This window comes from Pipistrellus hanaki (assembly GCF_964339955.1).
Source record: "Pipistrellus hanaki genome assembly, chromosome: 1".
Taxonomy (NCBI): domain Eukaryota; kingdom Metazoa; phylum Chordata; class Mammalia; order Chiroptera; family Vespertilionidae; genus Pipistrellus; species Pipistrellus hanaki.
The window spans coordinates 1,346,101-1,369,348 of record NC_140503.1 but is presented as its reverse complement, the minus strand read 5'-3'; the positions used below and the strand labels follow the sequence as shown (position 1 = coordinate 1,369,348).

At 71.8% G+C, this 23,248-nt stretch overlaps 2 protein-coding genes across 2 annotated transcripts in view; one reads left to right on the top strand and one right to left on the bottom strand.

Annotated features, from left to right (window-relative positions):
- The window catches only part of LOC311628808 (inverted formin-2-like), a 56,545-nt gene that overhangs the window by 4,925 nt on the left and 28,372 nt on the right, over positions 1-23,248 (bottom strand).
- JAG2 (jagged canonical Notch ligand 2) lies at positions 1,505-19,725 on the top strand (the record flags this gene model as incomplete). Its single annotated transcript, XM_084864094.1, is given in 26 exon segments — positions 1,505-1,564; positions 4,198-4,279; positions 5,259-5,510; positions 5,585-5,645; positions 8,882-9,012; positions 9,268-9,387; positions 9,545-9,658; positions 9,826-9,939; positions 10,075-10,153; positions 10,155-10,183; positions 10,261-10,307; positions 11,170-11,340; positions 12,169-12,319; positions 12,511-12,657; positions 12,736-12,849; positions 13,035-13,148; positions 13,227-13,340; positions 13,448-13,564; positions 14,068-14,095; positions 14,175-14,260; positions 15,541-15,654; positions 16,100-16,215; positions 16,627-16,875; positions 17,460-17,591; positions 18,098-18,254; positions 18,503-19,725. Coding segments are annotated over 26 exon segments (3,354 nt in total). The 3' UTR covers positions 18,958-19,725.

The following is a 23,248-nucleotide window of genomic DNA, read 5'->3' as shown; positions in this document are numbered from 1 at the left end:
CCCATCCCCATCCCTCCCATCCCCATCCCCATCATCCCCATCCCCATCCCATCCCCATCATCCCCATCCCCATCATCCCCATCCCCATCCCCATCCCCATCCCCATCATCCCCATCCCCATCCCCATCATCCCCATCCCCATCCCCATCATCCCCATCCCCATCCCCTCCCCATCCCATCCCCATCCCCATCATCCCCATCCCCATCCCCATCCCCATCCCCATCCCCATCTCCATCCCCATCCCCATCCCCATCATCCTCATCCCCATCCCCATCCTTCCTCATCCCCATCCCATCCCCATCATCCCCATCCCCATCCCCATCCCATCCCCATCCCCATCCCCATCCCCATCCCCATCCCCATCCCCATCCCCATCCCATCCCCATCCCCATCCCCATCATCCCCATCCCCATCCCCATCCCCATCCCCATCCCCATCCCCATCCCCATCCCCATCATCCCCATCCCCATCCCCATCCCCATCATCCCATCCCCATCATCCCCATCCCCATCCCCATCCCCATCATCCCCATCCCCATCCCATCCCCATCCCATCCCCATCCCCATCCTCCCATCCCCATCCCCATCTCCATCTCCATCCCCATCTCCATCCCCATCCCATCCCCATCCCATCCCCATCATCCCCATCCCCATCCCCATCCCCATCCCCATCATCCCCATCCCCATCCCCATCATCCCCATCCCCATCCCCATCCCCATCCCCATCCTCCCCATCCCCAGGTGAGCGGTGTGACCAGCATCAGCCCAGACCTGGGGCAGCACCTCACAGGGCCCTCGGCAGAGGCGCTGGGGACCCGGCTGCTGGTCCTCTTCCCTCAGGGCTAGGGCGGGTGGGTGGGGCCCCAGCTGGTCTCTGCGGTGGAGGGTGGGCCTCTGGGTTCCTGTGTGGGGTGGGCCTGTGGTCCAGCCTCCAGCCACCTCCCAGGTCCTCCCCGCCCCTGCCCCCTCCCCCTCGGTGCAGTGACAATGGCGGGAGGCCCAGGCCTCTCCAGGCTCAGGTTTCAGGAAATGTATCTGTGCTTGGAGCTCCTGGCACGGCAGACACCGGCTCCGCTCCGTGGGGGGCCGGATGGCCGGTTGGGACGGGGCGGGAACCACGCCAGGCTGGAGCCGGGCCCTGGGCCCTGTGTGGGTTGCCCTGGCCCGTGGGTGGGGCACAGATGGGGCGTCCTGAGCCCTGGGGTGCGGTGCGCCTGGTCCCCGGCCTGTCCGGTCTGATGGTCAGATGAAGGGTGTGGGCCTGGCCTTGGGGGTCGGGGGTCAGGGGTCATGGTCGGAGGAGGTAGTGGGGGCGGGTCCCAGCAGGCTCCCTGTAGGAGGAGCTGTAGCCAGGCCTCTGGGGACTGAGGGCGGAGCACCCCCATCCCTGTGCCTGCGTGCCGGCCCGCCCGCCCGCCCGCCCGCCCGTCCTGCAGGCCTGTGGCTCTCTGAGGCTGGAGGGGAAACTGAGTTCCGGAGGCGCCGAGGGAGGCTCAGGTTCGGGATGGCGGCCTGCTGTGCAGGTGCCGGGGCCCAGCTGGCGGGCGCGGCCCTGCGGGAGCCGGTAACCGGAGCCGGGCTCCGAGCGGTGGCGGTAACCCTACCTGGGCGGGTGGCGTGGGGTTTCCCGGGAGCCGGGCGGCGCCCTGCCCGTGCCCAGGTGTGGAGGCCGCAGCGTCCGAGGGGCGGCGGCCGGGGCCGGCCTCTCCCGCTGCCGTGGGGTGGCCGGCCGTGGTCCCCGCTCCCGCCAGCGCCCCCCTCACTGCGTGGCGCCGGCGTGGCTCTGGCGTGGCGGCCTCGGCGGTCTGGCCCGTGTCCCTGCCAAGAGGCCGGCCCTCGCTCTCTGCAGCCCCGGGCCCAGTGGGAACGGGGGTCCTGCCTGACAGCCCTCCGAACAGCATCCTGCTCCCCACCCCGGAGCCCCTCTGCCTCATCTGTCCCCGTGTGAGGCCGTGGGCCCCGCGTGAGGCCGTGGGCCCCGTATGCCTGTATGAGGCTGTGGGCCCCGTATGAGGCTGAGCCTTACGCAGGCTCCGTGCGTGAAGGAGAAGAGGGAGCGGGAGAGGAGGGACCGATGGGTGAGGGAATGAATAAAGGGAGGAAGGGATGAACAAATGACAGAACGAGAGAGTGAGTGAGTGAGTGAATGAGTGAGGGAGGGAGGGAAGGAGTGTGAGTGGGTGAGTGAATGAGTGAATGAGGGAGGGAGTGAGGGAGGAAGGGAGTGAATGAGTGAATGAGGGAGGGAGGGAGGGAGTGAGTGAGGGAGGGAGTGAATGAGGGAGGGAGGGAAGGGCAGAACGAATGAGTGAAACAAGTGGAGCACTGAGGAGCTGGGCTCCAGCTGCCCCAGCAGGGAGATGGCCAGGGCGGGTGGCCTGAGGGGCATCCGTGCCAGGGCGGGCGTGTGTGTGCCAGGGCTGTGGACTGGGACGCGCTGGGCTGGCTGTGAGGAGGGCAGGAGCTGTGGGCTCCCCGGTTTCAGCCGTGCTCTGGGGGTGCAGGCCCCGGGGGGGGGTGTGTGAGAGCCCGGAGAGCACTGGGGTGCAGGCCCCGGGGTGGGCAGTGGGTGTGAGAGCCCGGAGAGCACTGGGTGCAGGCCCCGGGGTGGGCGGTGGGTGTGAGAGCCCGGAGAGCACTGGGGGTGCAGGCCCCGGGGGGGGGGTGGGTGTGAGAGCCCGGAGAGCACTGGGGGGTGCAGGCCCCGGGGAGGGGCAGTGGGTGTGAGAGCCCGGAGAGCACTGGGGTGCAGGCCCCGGGGGGGGGCGGTGGGTGTGAGAGCCCGGAGAGCACTGGTTGCCGGCTCAGGGCTGGTGAGCGAGGGAGGGTGGGCGGCCAGGAAGGGTCTGCGTCTTGGGAGGAGGAGAGGGTCCCCATGGGCCAGTGGGTGTGGTTGATGGTGACAGATGCCCATGGCGGGGAGCGGGGCCAGGTAGGGTGGTGCTGGTCTGGGGGTCAGCAGGAGGCTGAAGGAGATGGGAGCAGCCTGGGCGGGGGGAGCAGCCTGGGGGAGAGAGGCGGGGAGCAGCCTGTGTGTGGGGAGCAGCTGTGTGTGGGGAGCAGCCTGTGTGTGGGAGCAGCCTGGGCAGGGGGAGCAGCCTGTGTGGGGGGAGCAGCCTGGGCAGGGGGAGCAGCTGTGTGGGGGGAGCAGCCTGGGCGGGGGGAGCAGCCTGTGTGTGGGGAGCAGCTGTGTGGGGGGAGCAGCCTGGGCGGGGGGAGCAGCTGTGTGGGGGGAGCAGCTGTGTGGGGGAGCAGCCTGGGCGGGGGGAGCAGCCTGTGTGTGGGGAGCAGCTGTGTGGGGGGAGCAGCTGTGTGGGGGGAGCAGCCTGGGCGGGGGGAGCAGCCTGTGTGTGGGGAGCAGCTGTGTGGGGGAGCAGCCTGGGCGGGGGGAGCAGCTGTGTGGGGGGAGCAGCCTGGGCAGGCCTGGGTGCCTGGCTGTGGGTGAAGCGTCGTGGTCCCGGCACAGCCAGACCGCAGGGGCTGGAGGACGGGTCCTCGGGGACGGGAGGGTCCTGCCTGGGTGGCACCAGGGTCTGGTGGCCGGGTGGTGTGGATGGGGACCACAGAGGTACCCGGGGAGGCCAAGCCCCGCCCTCCTCGGAGCTGGTGCCTGTGAGTGACAGGCTCCGGTCACCCCTGCAGAGGGCGGTCCGGGGTGGGCAGTGCCATCACCCCATCGCATGGCCTGGGCGAGGACGGGCGGTCCGGGAGCAGGGGGGCGGGGCCTGGTGGGAGGCTGAGGCCGCGCGGGGTCCCGGGGCCCCACTGCCCAGTGGCCTCGGGGAGGCGGCTGCATGGGGGGCTGTCCACCCGGCGCCTGTGTGTCCTGGGAGGGCAGGTCCGGAGCTGGGCCGGGGCCTGGGGGGCCCTCCGGTGGGCTGGCTGCCCCTGGGTCAGCCTCCCGTCCGGCCGCGGCGGGGCCTGTCTCCGCGCTCCAGCCACTGCCCCTGCTGCTCGGCGCTCAGGCTCCGGGTCTGGGCCGCCGGCCGAGGGAGCAGGCCCTGGCCCCGGCCTGCCTGCCCGGGAGCGGCCTCCCTCGGCCGGCCGGTCTGGGGTCTGCTGAGAGGGGGGTGCCCTCTGGGTGGGAAGCCCTGACCCTGAGGCGGAGTCGGGCTCAGTGGGGTATCCCGGGGCAGGTCCTGTTCGCTCAGCGCAGGCCCTGGGGGCGGCCTCAGGCCCTGGGGCTCGGGTCCCTGACTGCCCCCCTCCCCGTGTCTGCAGCGCTCCTTCACCCTCATCGTGGAGGCCTGGGACTGGGACAACCAGACCACCCCGGATGGTGAGTTCACGCCCGCCGCTCCGGCTGCCGCTCCGGCTCCCGCTCCGGCTGCCTGCCGCTCCGGCTCCCGCTCCGGCTCCCGCTCCGGCTCCCGCAGGGCGCCCCTCGGGCACCGGCGGCGGCGCCATCCCTGGTTTCCCTCATCGTGGATGTTTCTCTCCCTCTCTCTTCCTCTCTGAAACCATTCAGGGTTTCCTCTCTGAAACCAAAAAAAAATATTTATTTTTTAAAGTATATTTTATTGATTTTTTTATAGAGAGAAAGGGAGAGGGATATAGAGTCAGAAGCATCGATGAGAGAGAATCATCGATCAGCTGCCTCCTGCACACCCGCTACTGGGGATGTGCTTGCAACCAAGGCACATGCCCTTGACCGGGATTGAACCTGGGACCCTTCAGTCAGCAGGCCGGTGCTCTATCCACTGAGCCACACCGGCCAGGGCGTAATGATACGTATTTTAGAAGAAAGACGGTCAGTGGGCTGAGCCCCAGCCGTCTCAGGGCGCAGGGTGGACCCCTGCGGGGTCAGGGCACTGGCCTAGGAGGGGCCATCAGCGGGGGGAGCACAGGTGGGGGCACCCCACCTTCCTCTCTGCCTGTGAGTGGAGGGCGGAGCAGGAGCCGTGGGGGGGGTGGAGCAGGAGCCAGGTGGGGGGTGGAGCAGGAGCCATGGGGGGCGTGGAGCAGGAGCCGTGGGGGGTGGAGCAGGAGCCGTGGGGGGTGGAGCAGGAGCCGTGGGGGGGGTGGAGCAGGAGCCGTGGGGGGGGTGGAGCAGGAGCCGTGGGGGGCGGAGCAGGAGCTGTGGGGGGGTGGAGCAGGAGCCGTGGGGGGGCGGAGCAGGAGCTGGGGGGGGGTGGAGCAGGAGCCGTGGGGGGGTGGAGCAGGAGCCAGGTGGGGGGTGGAGCAGGAGCCGTGGGGGGTGGAGCAGGAGCCGTGGGGGCCTGGCCGGTCCCCGCGGCCTGACTCCACGCCCCCCCCAGAGGAGCTGCTGATCGAGCGGGTGTCGCATGCGGGCATGGTGAACCCCGAGGAGCGCTGGAAGAGCCTGCACTTCAGCGGGCACGTGGCGCAGCTGGAGCTGCAGGTGCGCGTGCGCTGCGCCGAGAACTACTACAGCCCCACCTGCAACAAGTTCTGCCGGCCGCGCAGCGACTTCTTCGGCCACCACACCTGCGACCAGTACGGCAACAAGGCCTGCATGGACGGCTGGATGGGCGCCGAGTGCAAGGAAGGTGGCGCCGGCCGGGCGGGCGGGGGCGGGGCCTCGCCCCACCCGCGCTGCAACGGGCTCTCCCCTCTCCCGCAGCCGTGTGCAAGCAAGGCTGCAACCTGCTCCACGGCGGCTGCTCCGTGCCCGGCGAGTGCAAGTGAGTCCCCTGCCCCTCCACCCCTCTGCCCCTCCGCCCCCGGAGGGGGTGTGTGCCTACTGTGCGTGGGCTGTGCACACGCCTGCTCAGCGGAGGGGGTGTGTGCCTACTGTGCGCGGGCTGTGCACACACTTGTTCAGCGGAGGGGGGTGTGTGCCTACTGTGCGCGGGCTGTGCACACGCTGCCTCAGCGGAGGGGGATGACGCCTACTGTGCGCGGGCTGTGCACACGCCTGCTCAGCGGAGGGGGTGTGTGCCTACTGTGCGCGGGCTGTGCACACGCCTGCTCAGTGGAGGGGGGTGTGTGCCTACTGTGCGCGGGCTGTGCACACGCCTGCTCAGCGGAGGGGGTGTGTGCCTACTGTGCGCGGGCTGTGCACACACTTGTTCAGCGGAGGGGGGTGTGTGCCTACTGTGCGCGGGCTGTGCACACGCCTGCTCAGCGGAGGGGGTGTGTGCCTACTGTGCGCGGGCTGTGCACACGCTGCCTCAGCGGAGGGGGTGTGTGCCTACTGTGCGCGGGCTGTGCACACGCCGGCTCAGCGGAGGGGGTGTGTGCCTACTGTGCGCGGGCTGTGCACACGCTGCCTCAGCGGAGGGGGTGTGTGCCTACTGTGCGCGGGCTGTGCACACGCCGGCTCAGCGGAGGGGACGAGCCCTACTGTGCATGTGGCTGTGCTCACGCCGGCTCAGCGGAGGGGTGGGCAGCTGACAGTGCAGGGGACACGCTGTCCTCAGAGCCTGGGTGTGGAGGGCCCATGGGGACAGCGTGGCAGGGCAGGAGGGTGGCAGGGCTGTTCTGTGTCGCGTGGCCTGGGCAGTCCTGCCCGGGGGCGCAGGCCTGGAGACCGGAGCCCCCTGAGGATGGGGGTCCCCAGCACAGGAGAACGGGGGCCTGGGTGGGAGCTCCTGGGTGGGGGCCGGGCCGGGAAGCACCCACAGCTGCTGTGAGGAGGAGCGGGCGGGAGGCCGGGCTGGTGGGGCTGGGATGACCCAGCGGGAGGTGAAGGGGGGAGTCCGGAAGACCCCGCAGAGCGGGTTTGATGTTGGGGTGAGAGGGGTGGAGGCCGAGCAGGACCCCCACTTTCTAGCCTGGCCACGGGGCTGCCACGAAGAGGGTGGAGGAGGGGGACCCCCGCCCCAGGGGTGTCTCCACAGCCGCCCCCGGGCTCCTGTCCGGGTGGTTGACGGGACAGGCCCGGCCCAGGACACGCGTGGGCACTGGCAGGTGGTACAAGGCCCTGGGTGGGTGGCGAGGAGGCCGAGAGCCGCCCGGGCCTCCTGCCGAGGGTGTGCCGCAGGGAGGGGCCACGGCAGGGCGGCCGGGAGTGCGGGGTCCTGTGGCCAGGGCGGCCAGGTGTGGACACGGGGTCTTGGTGGGGCGGGGGGAGGTGAGAGACCCTGGGGTGCGGGGAGCAGTGGGTGGGCGGCGTGTGGTCCAGAGAGGCAGGAGGGGCCGGCTCGAGGGGCCCGGCCGGCGGTGTGGAGCAGGGCCCTCTGCCAGCGGGGGGCAGCAGGGTGGCTCCGGGGCGGGCCGGGAGCCGGGGGCCGGCCGTGCCGTCGCCCTCGGGAGGGTGCAGTGGGCAGACGAGCAGGTGGGCCGTGCGCTCTGCCCGGCCTGGACTCTCCCCATCCCCAGCCTCCCTGTAATGCGTTTCTCAGACGAGAACTCTGAGCCCAGAGAGGTTAGTTAACCTCCCCGGCATCACACAGGAACGAGTCTGGACGGAGGGCAGGCTGGGGCCAGGAAGGGGCGGTGAGCCGTGCTTGGCCCCAGGGACGGGCAGGGGAGGGCTTCCCCGCCAGCCCCTCACTGCAGGACTTAGACGCCCCCGGGCCTGTGGTCCGTGTCCCAGAGGGAGGGGTGTGAGGCTGTCCGGCTGTCCAGGCGAGGCCCGCCCTGTGCCGACACAGCCTGGATGCCCGGTGCCGGTGCCGTGGCCGGGGTGGCTGCCGGCACCGAGGCGGAGGAGGCGGGAGGGAGCAGTCTGCCCCGCCCTCCCTGCTGGCTGGGCTGCAGGAAGCTGGGGGGCGGGCCTCCCGGGCCAGGGGCCTGGAGGACCGCATGGGGGGCCGGGGAGCCTGTGGGTGAGGCCCAGCTGCCGGTGGCTCAGGTTTCAGCGCGGACACCCCCACCGGATGCCGCGGAGATGGCCCTGCCTTCCTGCCGCCTCCTCCCGGCCCTGGAGCCGGGCGGGGAGCGGGCGGAGGGGGCCTGCTGAGCCAACCCACCAGGCTCGCACGCCCGGGGCCCCCGCCCCCCCTCCCCCCGCCCCAGGCACCTGGAGGTCCGGGTGGGGGTGCGGCCACGCCACGTGACCCGCCTGGCACACACACAGTCGGGGCGGCGGCGCCCCTCTCCCCGGCCTCGGCGTCCCCGTCCTGGTGCCCACCGCGGCAGTGTCCCCCCGGACGGCCTGGGCGGGGGGCAGCCCAGGAAGGGCCGTGGCTCCTTCCTCGTCCAAAAATACATTCCGGGGCGGAGCCGGCACGGAGCGGCATGGCTGACGTCACTCCTCCCCGCAGGGCCTGCGGGTCCGAGGAATGGGCCCCGGGGCCTGGCCGGGCCTGGGGGAGGCTGCGTGCCGGTCAGACCGCACCCCGGGCCCGGGCCGGGCGGGACGGGGCGGCAGCTCCGTGTCCTGCCGCCGGCCCTCCGCCCGCACCTGCCCGAGGGGCCGAGCCGGGGTCCCTCCGCACCGTCTGCCGGGAGCAGGTGGCCTCCTGGGCCGGTCGCTGCCCTGAGTCTGCCCCTGGACGGGGCGGGGCCTCCCCGTGAGACGGACCCTCCGTGCGCGGGGCTCTGCTGGCAGAGAAGTGACTGCCCTTGGGTTTCAGGCGAGATCGTGCACCAGCCCCAGGTCCCACAGCTGCCCGGCCGAGCCCCTGCCCTCCCTCGCCGGCCGTGAGGCCGGTGCCGTGCGGGCGGCCGGGCGGCGCTCTTGTGCCTGGGGTCCCGGCCGGGCTTCCCCTCCCGGCGCCTGCTCCTGGGGCCCCGCTCAGGGGCCGGTCCCAGAATAGCTCGGGCGGGAGTGACTGGACAGCTGCGCCCACGGTCCTGGCCGGCGGCCGGAGCGCCTGGGACAGGCCGGGTTGCCGCCGGCTGTCACCCGCCTGGCCCCGGCCGCACCGGTGAGGAGCCCGGACGCCGGCCCCGGCCATGGCCCCTGCGCCACCCACGGCGGCCTCGGCTCCTGGCCACCCCACCCACCGGCCCGGGCCCTTGGCCTCCCCAGGTGCCACTACGGCTGGCAGGGCCGCTTCTGTGACGAGTGTGTGCCGTACCCCGGCTGTGTGCACGGCAGCTGCGTGGAGCCCTGGCAGTGCAACTGCGAGACCAACTGGGGCGGCCTGCTCTGCAACAAAGGTAGCGCCCGCGGGCGGGCAGCGGGCAGCAGGGCGGGTGGTGGGCGGGCAGGGCGGGCGGCAGGGCAGGCGGGCAGGGCGGGCAGCAGGGTGGGCGGTGAGCAGGCAGGGCGGGCGGCAGGCAGCAGGGTGGGCGGTGGGCAGGCAGGGCGGGCGGCGGGCGGCAGGTGGGGCGGGTGAGCATGGGCGGGGACTCTCCGCGGCCGGGAGGGTGCAGAGCTGGGCATCTGCTCTGAGCGCCCTCCCCGCCCCCCAGACCTGAACTACTGCGGCAGCCACCACCCCTGCACCAACGGCGGCACCTGCATCAACGCGGAGCCGGACCAGTACCACTGCGTGTGCCCAGCCGGCTACGCCGGCAAGAACTGCGAGCGGGGTAGGTGCCCGAGCCCGCGGGCCCAGCGCTCTGGTGTCCCCTGCCCTGGGCGCACCTGCGCCCGCCTGGGGCCTGGGGGTGAGGGGAGCACTCTGCCGGGCGGGGGGGGGACCCGGCTGTCACGCCCCCGCCCACCGCCGCCTCCGTCCCCACGCAGCCGAGCACGCCTGCGCCTCCGACCCCTGCGCCAACGGGGGCTCCTGCCACGAGGTGCCCTCGGGCTTCGAGTGCCACTGCCCGTCTGGCTGGAGCGGACCCACCTGCGCGCTGGGTGAGTGAGTGTCCACGGGGGCCGCTGGGGGCCGGAGGGGCGGAGGGGCGCTCTGGGGCGGGGGCTGGGGGAGCCGTGACAGGAAGCCCCCGGCTCGAGGCCCCTCCTCCCCCCGGGACCCAGGCGCCCGGCCCGCCTCTCACCGCCGCCCCGTCCCCCTCCCGCAGACATCGACGAGTGCGCCTCGAACCCGTGCGCGGCGGGCGGCACCTGCGTGGACCGGGTGGACGGCTTCGAGTGCCTCTGCCCCCCGCAGTGGGTGGGGGCCACCTGCCGGCTGGGTAAGGCCGGGGGGCACGCGTGTGCATGGCGCGGGCTGCGTGTTGGGCTGCGGCTGCTGCGGTGCTGCTTGGGCTGCGGGCCAGGCGCGGGGGCCGCGGGGCCGGGCCCATGGCGCCCTCTTGTCTCGTCCGCAGACGCCAATGAGTGCGAAGGGAAGCCGTGCCTTAACGCTTTTTCTTGCAAAAACCTGATTGGTGGCTATTACTGTGATTGCCGGCTGGAAGGGGACCGACTGCCACATCAGTCAGTATGGGTGGCAGGCCGCCGGCGGGGGGGCGGGGCCGCGCCCCGGCCCCCGTGACCCTCCCTCTGTCCCCCAGACATCAACGACTGTCGAGGGCAGTGCCAGCACGGCGGCACCTGCAAGGTGAGGTGTGGCCGCGGCCAGCCCCTGGGGGAGGCGTGCCTCGGGGGTGGCGTGGGGAGGCACGGGGTGGCGTGTCCCCAGGGGAGGCGTGGGGAGGCACGGGGTGGCGTGGGGAGGCACGGGGAGGCGTGTCCCCAGGGGAGGCGTGGGGAGGCACGGGGTGGCGTGGGGAGGCACGGGGAGGCGTGGGGAGGCACGGGGTGGCGTGGGGAGGCACGGGGTGGCGTGTCCCCAGGGGAGGCGTGGGGAGGTGTTCGGAGGCGTGGGGTGGCGTGGGGAGACGTGTCCCTGGGGAGACGTGTCCCTGGGGAGACGGGGGTGGCATGTCCGTGGGGAGGCGTGTACCTGGGGAGGCGTGGGGAGGCACGGGGAGGCGTGTCCCTGGGGAGACGTGTCCCTGGGGAGACGGGGGTGGCATGTCCGTGGGGAGGCGTGTACCTGGGGAGGCGTGGGGAGGCACGGGGAGGCGTGTCCCTGGGGAGACGGGGGTGGCATGTCCGTGGGGAGGCGTGTACCTGGGGAGGCAGGGGGGTGGCGTGTCCCCGGGGCGGCGTGGGGAGGCGTGTCCCCGGGGCGGCGTGGGGAGGCGTGTCCCCGGGGCGGCGTGGGGCGGCGTGTCCCCGGGGCGGCGTGGGGCGGCGTGTCCCCGGGGAGGCGTGGGGCGGCGTGTCCCCGGGGCGGCGTGGGGCGGCGTGTCCCCGGGGCGGCGTGGGGAGGCGTGTCCCCGGGGCGGCGTGGGGCGGCGTGTCCCCGGGGCGGTGTGGGGTGGCGTGTCCCCGGGGCGGCGTGGGGAGGCGTGTCCCCGGGGAGGCGTGGGGCGGCGTGCCCCCGCAGGGGAGGAGCTCACCCCGCCGCCCTCCAGGACCTGGTGGACGGCTACCAGTGCGTGTGCCCGCGGGGCTTCCGGGGCCGGCACTGCGAGCTGGCGCTGGACGAGTGCGCCAGCAGCCCCTGCCGCCGCGGCGTCTGCGAGGACCTGGTGGACGGCTTCCGCTGCCGCTGCCCGCCCGGCGCCTCGGGGCGGCTCTGCGAGGTGCGTGCGGCGGGAGGCAGGGGTCCCTGCTGGTCATGCCAAGCCCTGGCACATGCTGGCCACCCAACGGCCTGAGGGGGCGGGGCCGTGACAAGGTGGGGCATGTGGCCTCCCGGGTGGGCTGCGTGTGCCTGCGTGTGCTGTGTGGGAGGGGCTGCGTGTGCCTGCGTGTGCTGCGTGTGGGTGGGCTGCGTGTGCTGCGTGTGCTGTGTGTGGGTGGGCTGCGTGTGCTGCGTGTGCTGTGTGGGAGGGGCTGCGTGTGCCTGCGTGTGCTGCGTGTGGGTGGGCTGCGTGTGCTGCGTGTGCTGCGTGTGGGAGGGGCTGCGTGTGCCTGCGTGTGCTGTGTGGGAGGGGCTGCGTGTGCCGTGCGTGGCCCCGGGAGGGCGGTGCTCTCCAGATGCTGGCTCGTGCCCTCTGACCTGCCGTGGCTGTGGGCTGCAGGGGGCACAGGCAGGCTCCCGGCCAGCAGGCCTCTGGGCCGTGGTAGAGGTCCCGCCGGGCCCAGGGGCCTCGTTTGGCGAGGACCGCGTCTGGCGAGGCCCCGCGGACCGCTCGGCGGCGGCAGGCCTGTGGGAGCGGTCCAAGCGGCCTTCCTGCCGGCAGGAGGGCGCAGGCCGGATGCGGCCGGAGGCAGAGGAAGCGGCGGCCGCGGGGCGGTGGCGGGAGGGGCCGGCGGCCCAGGTGTTTCCGTCCAGCGAGCGGCCTGGCCGTCTCGGTGGGAGGCCCTCGGCTCTGGCTGCGGAGTCAGGTGTCCAGGCCGAGTGGACGGCACACCTGGCCCGTGTCGAACCTCCAGGGGCTGCGCCCTCACAGTGCCCCCGCCCACAGGTGGACATCGACTTCTGTGACCCGAACCCCTGCCAGAACGGCGCCCGCTGCTACAACCTGGAGGGCGACTACTACTGCGCGTGCCCTGACGACGTGGCGGGCAAGAACTGCTCCGTGCCCAGGGAGCCCTGCCCCAGCGGGGTCTGCAGAGGTGGGCGGAGCTACATAGACGGAGGAGGCGGGGCCTGTAGAGGCGGGGCCTGTAGAGGCGGGGCCTGTAGAGGCGGGGCCTGTAGAGGCGGGGCCTGTAGAGGCGGGGGCGGGGCCTGCAGAGGCGGGGCCTGTAGAGGCGGGGGCGGGGCCTGCAGAGGGGGGCCGGCTGACCTCTTCCCTTTGCTGCAGTGATTGACAGCTGCGGGTTCGAGGCAGGAGTGTCCGGCGGGGCCCGGTCCAGCGTGTGCGGCCCCCACGGGCACTGCATCAGCCAACCCGGGGGCAACTTCTCCTGCGTCTGTGACAGCGGCTTCACGGGCACCTATTGCCATGAGAGTGAGTGGCCGTGTGCATGGGAGTGGCCGTGGGCCGGGTGGGGCTGCCACGGACCCGGCTCACGCCTGCCTCCCGCAGACATCGACGACTGCCTGGGTCAGCCGTGCCGCAACGGGGGCACCTGCATCGACGAGGTGGCCGCCTTCCGCTGCTTCTGCCCCAGCGGCTGGGAGGGCGAGCTCTGCGACACCAGTGAGTGAGCCTCCCCCGCCCCCCGCCCCCCAGGTCCCTCCGCCCCCCGCCCCCCACACCCCTGGGGCCCCAGGAGCTCAGGCCTGGGCCTGGCCACCTCCGCCCCCCTGTTTCCCCCGCCCGCTCCTGGGCCTCGCCCCCCTGAATGCCGGTGACCCCCTGTTGACCGGCGTCCTCGCCCCCAGATCCCAACGACTGCCTCCCCGATCCCTGCCACAGCCGCGGCCGCTGCCACGACCTGGTCAACGACTTCTACTGCGCCTGCGACGACGGCTGGAAGGGCAAGACCTGCCACTCGCGTGAGTGCCGCCCGGCCCCGCCCGCCCGCCCGCGGCCCGCTCCCGCCAGGCCGCCCGCTGAGCACCCTGTGCCCGCAGGCGAGTTCCAGTGCGACGCCTACACCTGCAGCAACGGCGGCACCTGCTACGACAGCGGCGACACCTTCCGCTGCGCCTGCCCGCCCGGCTGGAAGGGCAGCACCTGCACCCTGGGTGAGGCCGGGCTGCCCTGCCCCGCCCCGCCCCGGCGGGGGGGGGGCGTGGTGTGGGCGCTGTCCTCGGGGCTGCATAGAGAGCACCCTCCTCTGCCTCCCCCACAGCCAGGAACAACAGCTGCCTGCCCAACCCCTGCCTCAACGGGGGCACCTGCGTGGGCAGCGGGGACTCCTTCACCTGCATCTGCCGGGACGGCTGGGAGGGCCGCACCTGCACCCACAGTGAGCGCGGGGCGGGGCCCGTGGGCTGGGGCCTGGGCCCGCCCCCTCCTGATCCCGCCCGTGCACGTGCCCATCGCACCTGACCACCAAAGCACAGGCACACCCCAAGACCAGCTGTGCTCCCTGACCCCTGACCCCTCGCTCTGCAGACTCATTCCCTGGGTGTCCTGGCCTCTATGGACCTGCCACCCACTCAGCCTGCAGCCAGGCTCCTGCCCATGCTCCCCCCCACCTCCTGTGACAGGCCCCTCCCCTCCCACTGCAGACCCCGCCCCTTCTGCAGCCCGCCCCTTCCGCTGCAGGCCCCGCCCCCACTCCTGGTGCAGGCCTCCCCCCCACCTCCGAGGCCGCCCCTCACCCCCACCCCCAGCCTGCCCCTGCCCCTCACCCCCAGCCTGCCGCCCACGTGGTCAGGGTGGGCTGTGGTGCCCAGGCCCCGCGCCCAGCGCAGGGGGCTCTGGGTGGCGGATGCCACGCCCACCTCTCTCTTTCCTCGGATGCAGACACCAACGATTGCAACCCTCTGCCCTGGTGAGTGGAGCCCCGGTGGCCGGGGCCGGGGCCCGTGCTGTCCGCCTGGGGCGCCCTGACACCTGCCCTCTCCCCGCAGCTACAACGGCGGCGTCTGCGTCGACGGCGTCAACTGGTTCCGCTGCGAGTGCGCTCCCGGCTTCGCGGGCCCCGACTGCCGCATCAGTGAGCCCCGGGCGGGGCGGGCTCGGGGTCACCACATCCACACACCCTCCTCCTGCCTCCTGCCAGGCCTCAGTGCCCCCCTTGTCTGTGCCCCCCTCCCCCCCCCTTTGCTCTGGGGCTGCCCCGGGAGGGGCTAGACCCGTGGACCCCAACCTCGTTTTGGCCATGCCCCCTCAGCGTCTCTCAGACGGGGTGCCCCTGTGACACAGATCGTCGTCGCTCAGAGGGCCCGAAAGGCCGAGAACTTGGCCTAAACCGGCGTCCACAGGGCACAGCCTCCGTGAGAGAAAAGTGAAAGGACGAACGGACCGTTAAGGACTGAGGAGGAAATCACTTTAAATTGTTAAAAAGAGAAAAATGAAGCGATGTGAAAAAATAGCAAACAGAGTTTCAAATCAGAACAGAGAACTGAAATGCGTACGCTGAGTGGCCACATCATTATGCGTTCAGAGATCATGATAATCTGGCCTCTCAGTGTGTGTGTGTGTGCACAGACACACACACACACAAACACTGAGTGGCCAGATTTTATATCTATATCTATCTATCTATATCTATATATATATCAGAGGCCTGGTGCATGAATTCATGCATGGGTGGGGTCCAGCCAGCCTGGCCTGGGGGAGGGGACATGGCAGTTGGCCAGCCTGCCTGCTGGGTGAACTCCTGCTCATGGGGACAATTTGCATATTAGCCTTTTATTCTATGGCAGTGTTTCCCAAAGTGTGGTACGCCCACCCCCAGGGGTACGGGAAGGGTTTGGTGGGGGTACACGTTGCACCGGAGTTTGGTGGGGATATGCACTGCACCGAGCTTAGCTGCACCTAATTCTACGTTCTCATGAGTACGAGGGGTCCTCAGCGTGACGAAAATTATAGGAGGGGTGCACATGTCAGAAGTTTGGGAAACACTGTTCTATAGGATACACACCGAGTGCACAGGTTACTATGTGTTCAGAGATCGCCATCACCTGGCCACTCCGAGTATGTCACCGTGTGTGTTACGTACTGTATGCAGATGAGGCCCTAGAAATGCAGAAGGTTCACTGTTAAGGACTCGTCCTCGAACGGCCCCTCAGAAACACAGGCCCTGGGGGCGTGGGCCGTGTTGGGCCCGCTGGGCTGGGTCCTGGCCGGCGGAGGGGTTGGTGCCGAGGCCTCGGGCTATGCCAGTGACCGTCCAGGCCCCGCTCAGAGGCCCCCGGGCACCTCGAGCCCATGCCTGGGGCCTCTCCCCGGACTGGCATGGTGCCACCCCTCTGAGCGGCCGCCTCTCCACAGACATCGACGAGTGCCAGTCCTCACCCTGCGCCTACGGGGCCACGTGCGTGGACGAGATCAACGGCTACCGCTGCAGTTGCCCGCCCGGCCGCGCCGGGCCGCGGTGCCAGGAGGGTAGGCGGGGAGCGCGGTGGCGGTGGGGGGGGGCCGCGGTGCCAGGAGGGCAGGCGGGGAGCGCGGGGGGGGGGGGGCCGCGGTGCCAGGAGGGTAGGCGGGGAGCGCGGTGGGGGGGGGGGCCGCGGTGCCAGGAGGGCAGGCGGGGAGCGCGGTGGCGGTGGGGGGGGGCCGCGGTGCCAGGAGGGCAGGCGGGGAGCGCGGTGGCGGTGGGGGGGGGGCCGCGGTGCCAGGAGGGCAGGCGGGGAGCGCGGTGGCGGTGGGGGGGGGGCCGCGGTGCCAGGAGGGCAGGCGGGAAGCACGGTGGCGGTGGGGGGGGCCGAGGTCCCAGGAGGGCAGGCGGGGCGCGCGGTGGTGGTTGGTGGGGGGGGGGGGAAGGACTGCCAGGTGGGAGCGAGGGTGGGGCCTGATCCCGGGGCTCAGGGCCGCCCCCTTCTCCCCGCAGTGATCGTGTTGGGCCGGTCCTGCTGGTCGCAGGGCGTCCCCTTCCCGCACGGGAGCTCCTGGACAGAGGACTGCAACAGCTGCCACTGCCGGGACGGCCGCCGGGCTTGCAGCAAGGTGCCCGGGGCTGCCCATGCGCGGGCTCCGGGGGCTGCGGGGCGGGGGCTGCGGGGTGCCGGCCCTCCGGGGGCTGCGTGGCGGGGGCTGGCGTCCTGGGGCCCAGGGGGCTCCGTCGTCTGTCCGTGACCCCGATACCCACCCCGGAGGCCCAGGAGCTGCTGCCAGGCGGGGGAGGAGGACAAATCAAGTCCGTCCCCCTCTGCTGGACGTCCAGACGGAGGCCCCCTGGCAGGACCAGGCCCCTTTCCTGCCTCCTGCTGGCGGGTCCTCTCTGGTGTGGGCTCAGCCCGGAGCCTGGGAGGCGGGGTGGGCACGGGCCTGGACTCGCTGACCCGCCCCTGTCTGTCTGTCTGTCTCTCTCCCTCCCTACGTGGCGTCCGTGGGTCCTCATTGGGGTGCCCGGCCCAGGTGTGGTGCGGTCGGAAGCCTTGCCTGCTGGCCAGCCGGCCCGACGCGCCCAGTGCCCAGTGCCCGCCGGGCCAGCAGTGCGGGGAGCGGGCGCCGGGGCAGTGCCTGCGGCCGCCCTGCACGGCCTGGGGCGAGTGCAGCCCCGAGGAGCCCCCGCCGCCCCGCTCGCCCTGCGTGCCGCGCTCCGGCCACCTGGACAGCAACTGCGCCCGCCTCACCCTGCGCTTCGACCACGACCAGGTGCCCCCGGTGAGCGGCCGGGACACGTGTCTGCTCCGAGCGGCGCCGGGCTGCCCTCCGCTGCCCGTGCTCCGCCCCGGGGGGAGGGGGCAGGGAGGCCTTGGTTCTGTGGCTGCCGGGCATGGCGGCCAGGGAGCCTGTCCATCCGTCACTCAGGGGCCTGGACTCCAGGTGGCCGTGGGCCCTCGGCCTGGGCCCAGCCTGCCGTTACAGGCCGTCCTGTGGCTGGGTGCCTGGGGCCCGTGGGGGGGTGCTCAGGGTGGGGAGGGGCTCAGGGTGGGGAGGGGCTCAGGGTGGGGAGGGGCTCGGGGTGGGGAGGGGTTCGGGGTGGGGAGGGGCTCGGGGTGGGGGGGCTCGGGGTGGGGGGGGCTCGGGGTGGGAAGGGGCTCGGGGTGGGGGGGCTCAGGGTGGGGGAGGCTCAGGGTGGGGCCTCCAGGTGGGGGGGCTCAGGGTGGGCCTGCAGGTGCTGCTTCCGCCAGGACGGACGGGGAGGGCGGGGCTCAGGTCTTTGTGGGAAAGGGCTGCCCACCGGCCCCGTGTCCGCCGGCCCAGACGGGCTGCGGGGCGGGCGCTCACGTGCCGCGTCTGCCCAGGGCACCACGGTGGGCGCCATCTGCTCAGGGATCCGCGCCCTGCCGGCCACGCGGGCGGCGGCCCGGGACCGCCTCCTGGTGCTGCTGTGTGACCGCCCGTCCGCCGAGGCCAGTGCCGTGGAGGTGGCCGTGGTGAGTGCGGCGGGGGGGCGGGCGGGCGGGCGGGCACCCTCCCCGGGCCCGCTCTGCACGGGCTCCTGGGGGCCAGGGGTGCTGGGGGGCAGGGCCCCGCCGGCCGGTCCCCAGGCGTGTGAAGGCAGACACTGACCCAGAGGTGTGAGTCCCCCCACTGCGGGGGCGGAGCTGGGGTGCCCTGGCCGGTGCGGGGGAGCCGGGCCCGGGGAGGGGTGTCGGGTGCCTGGGGTGAGAGGGGAGGCCAGGGGCAAGGCCGGGGCAGGGGTGTGGCAGGTCGGAGAGGACCAGAGGGGCCCCGGCTCCGGGAGATGGTGAGGCTGGGCGGCCGTGAAAGGGGGGTCAGCCAGACCTGCCTGGGGCCCTCCCCTCGGGCGCCCTGGGCCCGGGCTCCTGCCTGCAGCCCTTGTCCGGCAGCCGGCCACAAGCACCGCGGCCTGCAGGGCTCACCCAGCGCCACGGGGAGGGCCGGCCCGGCGGAGCACCTCAGCGTGTGCTCCCCATAGTCCTTCAGCCCCGCCTGGGACCTGCCGGACAGCAGCCTGATCCAGAGCACGGCCCACGCCATCGTGGCCGCCATCACGCAGCGCGGGAACAGCTCGCTGCTGCTGGCCGTCACCGAGGTCAAGGTGGAGACCGTGGTCATGGGCGGCTCCTCCACAGGTGAGGGGGCGGGGCTGGGGCTGGGCTGGGCTGGGCTGGGGCTGGGGTCGGGGTTGGGGCTGAGGTTGGAGTTGGGGTTGGGGTCGGGGTCGGGGTCAGGGTTGGGGCTGGGGTCGGGGTTGGGGTTGGGGCTGGGCCTGGGGTCGGGGCTGAGGTTGTGGTCGGGGTCGGGGGTTGGGGTTGGGGCTGGGCCTGGGGTCGGGGTCGGGGCTGGGCGGGGCCCCTGCTGGAACCCCGCCCGCCCGCAGGGGTGCTGGTGCCGGTGCTGTGCGGCGTGTTCAGCGTGCTGTGCGTGGCCTGCGTGGCCGTGTGCATGTGGTGGACCCGGAAGCGCCGGAAAGAGCGGGAGCGGGGCCGGCTGCCGCGCGAGGACAGCGCCAACAACCAGTGGGCGCCGCTCAACCCCATCCGCAACCCCATCGGGCGGCCCGGCCGCCGGGACGCGCCCTTCCCGGCCAAGAGCTTCACGCCCCCGCCCCGCCGGGCGGCCGAGGCGCTGCCGGGGCCCGCGGGCCGGGGCGCCGAGGACGAGGAGGAGCCGGGCCGCGAGGACGCCCCCGAGGCCGAGAAGTTCCTGGCCCACAAACTCACCAAAGAGCCCGGGGGCTCGCCCGGGCGGCCGGCCCGCTGGGCCCCGCGCCCCAAGGTGGACAACCGGGCGGTCAGGAGCGTGAACGCGGCCCGCCGAGCCGGGCCGGACTGAGCCGCGCCCACCGGGATTCCGCCTGTGCGGCGCCCCCCCTGCCGACAGGAGGCCGAGGCTGTGTGCATAGTTCCTTTATTTTGTGTAAAAAAACACCAAAAACCAAAAACAAATGTTTATTTTCTACGTTCCTCTGACCTTGTATAAATTATTCGGAGACTGTCGGGGGAGAACGGGGTGCACCCCCGGATAGTGGCTATTTTTGTACCGTTCCCGTGTGTCACGTCCGCCGTGCGGCAGGAGAGGGCGCCGTGTTCTCCCCGAACTGTCGGACCCCGAGGTGGCGCCTCCCCCGTTTACAGAGCTCCCCTTCTATTCCTCACACGGGGGCTCCGTGGCTCCGGGCCAAAGCGCCGGCGGGACCCGTGGCCCACGGTGTTTAGGGGACCCATGGCTGTTGGTGGGACCACCCGTGGCCGACCGCGTGGCCCGTGGCCGACCGCGTGGCAGTGGCCGTCGTGGCGCCCGTGGCCACAGCGTGGCCCGAGGCCACGGTAGGCCCGCAGGCCATTCCCTCTGCCCGCCGTCCTCACCCGCTCCTGCCCGAGCTCGCCTCCAGGTCTCCACTGTGCGTTCTGAAGTGCCCTTCCTGACGGCCGTGCTCCGGGACGGGGCAGTATTGGACTTGTGACAAGTGCCTTCACACTCCCCTCACCGCCGTCCGCGCTGCTGTGGGCACAGGACGCCGCCCGCCGGCCGGCCCCGTGAAAGTGCATTCTGTAAATATGTACATATTAAAGGAATCACTCTGTATATTTGATTTAATAACTTAAACCTGCTGGCTCCGTGTTCTTCAGGGCTGCCCCGTGTCGCCTGGAGGCGGGCGGGCAGGCGGTCTCCGCGTGGCCGGCCGGGAGCAGGGAGGCTGGGCGTGGGCAGCCCGTTGGGCCACGTGGCCGCGGTGGCCGGGCGGCGTGGCTGGCCCTGCTGGCCCAGGGCCTCCGTGGGCGCTGGGGCCTCGGCATGTCGGTGCCCACGTGGCTGGCGGGCCTCAGGAGCGTCCTGGCCCAGAGGGAGGTCACCCACGCCCGGCTAACAGCTCTGTGAAGCCGTCACTCCGCCGTGAAGAGCTACCGAGACCTGAGGGAACTATGAGGCCAGACGAGGGAATGAGATCTCAAGGCCATAGCCCCGCCTTGCTGGCGGGCAGCTGGACTCGGCGTGGTGGCCTGGCCAGCGGCCACCGCTGACCAGCACAGTGTCTGCTCAGGCCGTGTGTCTCCCGAGAGGAGCAAGGCCACACCAGGAACAAAACCTGAGAGAAAAGCAGGAGACAGCAGGCAGCCTGGAGGGGCCCGTGTCTGGCCTCAAGCTCTTTCGTCTGTGGGCTCTAGGCGCCCTGCGGGCTGCATGGCCCACGCCAGGCGCACAGTCAGGCGTCAGGTGTCAGGCGCACAGTCAGGCGTCAGGCACACAGGACCAGGTGCACAGTCAGGATCAGGTATATAGTCAGGCACACAGGACCAGGTGCACAGTCAGGATCAGGTATATAGTCAGGCACACAGTCAGGACCAGGCGCACAGTCAGTATCAGGTATATAGTCAGGCACATAGTCAGGTATCAGGCGCAGTCAGGTGTCAGGTGCACAGTTAGGACCAGGGGCACAGCCAGGATCAGGCGCACAGTCAGGATCAGACGCAGTCAGGATCAGGTGCACGGTCAGGATCAGGTATATAGTCAGGCACACAATCAGGGGTCAGCTGCAGTCTCGAGCAGGCCCGCCGGCTCCTGTATCAGGCCAGCTGTGCCAGGGGCCCATCAGATCCCAGGAGACTCCATGGGAGGCTGGAGCCAGCGCCCTGCACAGCCTGGAGGCACCTGCCCCTCTGTCCGCCCTCCTCCCTCCTCCCACCTCTGGGTTAGAGCAGGCCCCTGACCATGTCCGGGCAGGGCCTCCTCCTGGCTGAGCCCTGGCTGCACCCAGGCCCCCCTGCTCCCCGCCCGCAGTCTCTGTGCGGCCCCCCCCTGCACCCCGCCCGCAGGCTCTGTGCGGCCCCCCCCTGCACCCCTCCCGCAGGCTCTGTGCCCGCCCCCCTGTACCCTGCCCGCAGGCTCTGTGCGGCCCTCCCCTGCACCCCGCCCGCAGGCTCTGTGCTGCCCCCCCCCCCCGCACCCCGCCCGCAGGCTCTGTGCGGCCCTGGGGGCCGAGCCGCCTGTGCGGGGAGAGGCAGCCGAGTCTCCGAAGAAACGGCCCCCGCGGGGCGGGGTGAGGCGGACCAGGCCCCGGAGCCCCAGCAGCTGGCCGGGGTGTTCGATGGTGGGGGACACGGGTGTTTGATGGTGGGGGACGCGGGGCAGGTGAGGGGGGTGTCCTGCCGAGAGCCTCCTGCACGTGGCCCTGCCCGATAACCTGCGGCCCAGGGCATGAGCCCCATCCCTGTCCTTCCTGCGCCCCCAGCCCCGCGGGCACTCCCCCCGCCCCCCGGCTGCCTGCCGGGCTTCCACTCCTGCAGGCCGAGGGCACCAGCCCCGTTCCCTCCCCCAGCCAGCAAGCTGACAGCCCTCTGGGCTCAGTAGCCAGAGACTGGTCAGCACCAGCCCCTGCGGGAGACAGAGCCGGGCTCAGGACTGGGAGGTAGGAGGAGGGAGTGGGGGGTGCTGAGGTCAGGACTGGGAGGTCGGGGGAGGGAGTGTGGGGTGCTGAGGTCAGGACTGGGAGGTCAGGGGAGGGAGTGGGGGTGCTGAGGTCAGGACTGGGAGGTAGGAGGAGGGAGTGTGGGGTGCTGAGGTCAGGACTGGGAGGTCAGGGGAGGGAGTGGGGATGCTGAGGTCAGGACTGGGAGGTCGGGGGAGGGAGTGGGGATGCTGAGGTCAGGACTGGGAGGTCGGGGGAGGGAGTGGGGATGCTGAGGTCAGGACTGGGAGGTCAGGGGAGGGAGTGGGGATGCTGAGGTCAGGACTGGGAGGTCGGGGGAGGGAGTGGGGGTGCTGATGTCAGGACTGGGAGGTCGGGGAGGGATGTGGGGAGAGGCTGGGGTCGGATGTGTGGACACAGCAGCCGAGGGGAGGGAGGGCGGACGGCAGAGCGGCGTCCAAACGGAAGCATGCTTTCCTGCGGGAATAGGGCCGAGGCGCTGCCGCCGGAGCCGCACTGTGCACGGGGAGCCTCCTGCGGTCGGGTCCGAGGCACAGCGAGCGGATCGGGAAAGAGGGGACCTCACCGAGAGCCGGAGAGGAGCCGCCTGTGCGGGAGGAGGCCGCGGGGGCGGGGGGCGGGGAGAACCTTCCTGGGATTTCCCCGTCCCCCACCCGCCCTGCTGGGGAAGCCACAGCCATCGCTGTGCACGGGGTGGGGAGGAGGAGCTGGGCAGACGGGCCCGCGTGCCTCTGCGCTGGCTCTCGGTCCGAGGCGGCCCTGCGGGCAGTGCTGAGGGTCCTGCAGCCACGGGGCTGGGACGCTGACCGGCCCGAGGTGGAGCTGCCCGGACCCACAGGACGTCCCCCTCTGTGTGTGCGAACGCTGGGATCGGGGATGCTTGTTACGCGGCAGCCTTCCCTCGCTGACGGACACACGTGTCTGTGGGCTTCTCTTTGGCCCGGTCAGTGCTGCCTGCTGCTGCCTCAGCAGTGACCCCACGTGCAGCAGCTGCTGGGCGGCTAAGTCCCTGTCACGGGGCAGAATCCCGGGTCAGATAAGCAGGCCTCGGGGCGGGTGTGTGTGTGTGTGTGTGTGTGTGTGTGTGTGAGACCTTCGGACCCGCAGGCTCAGGTGGGGCTGGAGGGGAAGGCGAAGGCAGGTCGGCCTGCTGCTCCATCCTGTGAGTCCAGGCCGGAGGCACCAGCCGAGGCCTGGGCCTCATCCAGCACCACCTCCAGGATGTCCATCCGTCCGTCCGTCCGGCTGCCATGGCTCGTGGCTGGGTGTGGCCCTGGAGCCGAAGGCAGGGCCTGGCCCTACATGTCCTCAGCTCCTCGCAGGGCAGGCGGCCGTCCCCTTGCTGCGTGGCAGCCACCCACGGCTCAGCCGCGGTCAGCAGGCGCGGCCGGTGGCTGGTCTTGGCGGGGCCCAGCTGCGTGGCCTGCTGCCCACTTGGCCCCGGCTTCCCGGAGTCTCCGTGGATGGCCTCTCTCAGGGAGAGCCTGGGGGTGACTGGTGTGGGAGCGCCTGGCTGGGTGTCCGGGCGCCGGCTTGGGGGGCCCAGGAGCAGACACACCCTGTGGGCCCGGGCTGGTCTCGGGGAGCGGAGGTGTCGGACGCCCCCCAGCAGGCCCCGTGGCCACCACGCTGAGGCTCGGCGTCCGGCCTCCCCATCCTTGCACCCAAGGCCATCCGGGGGTCCGCGTGCACAGC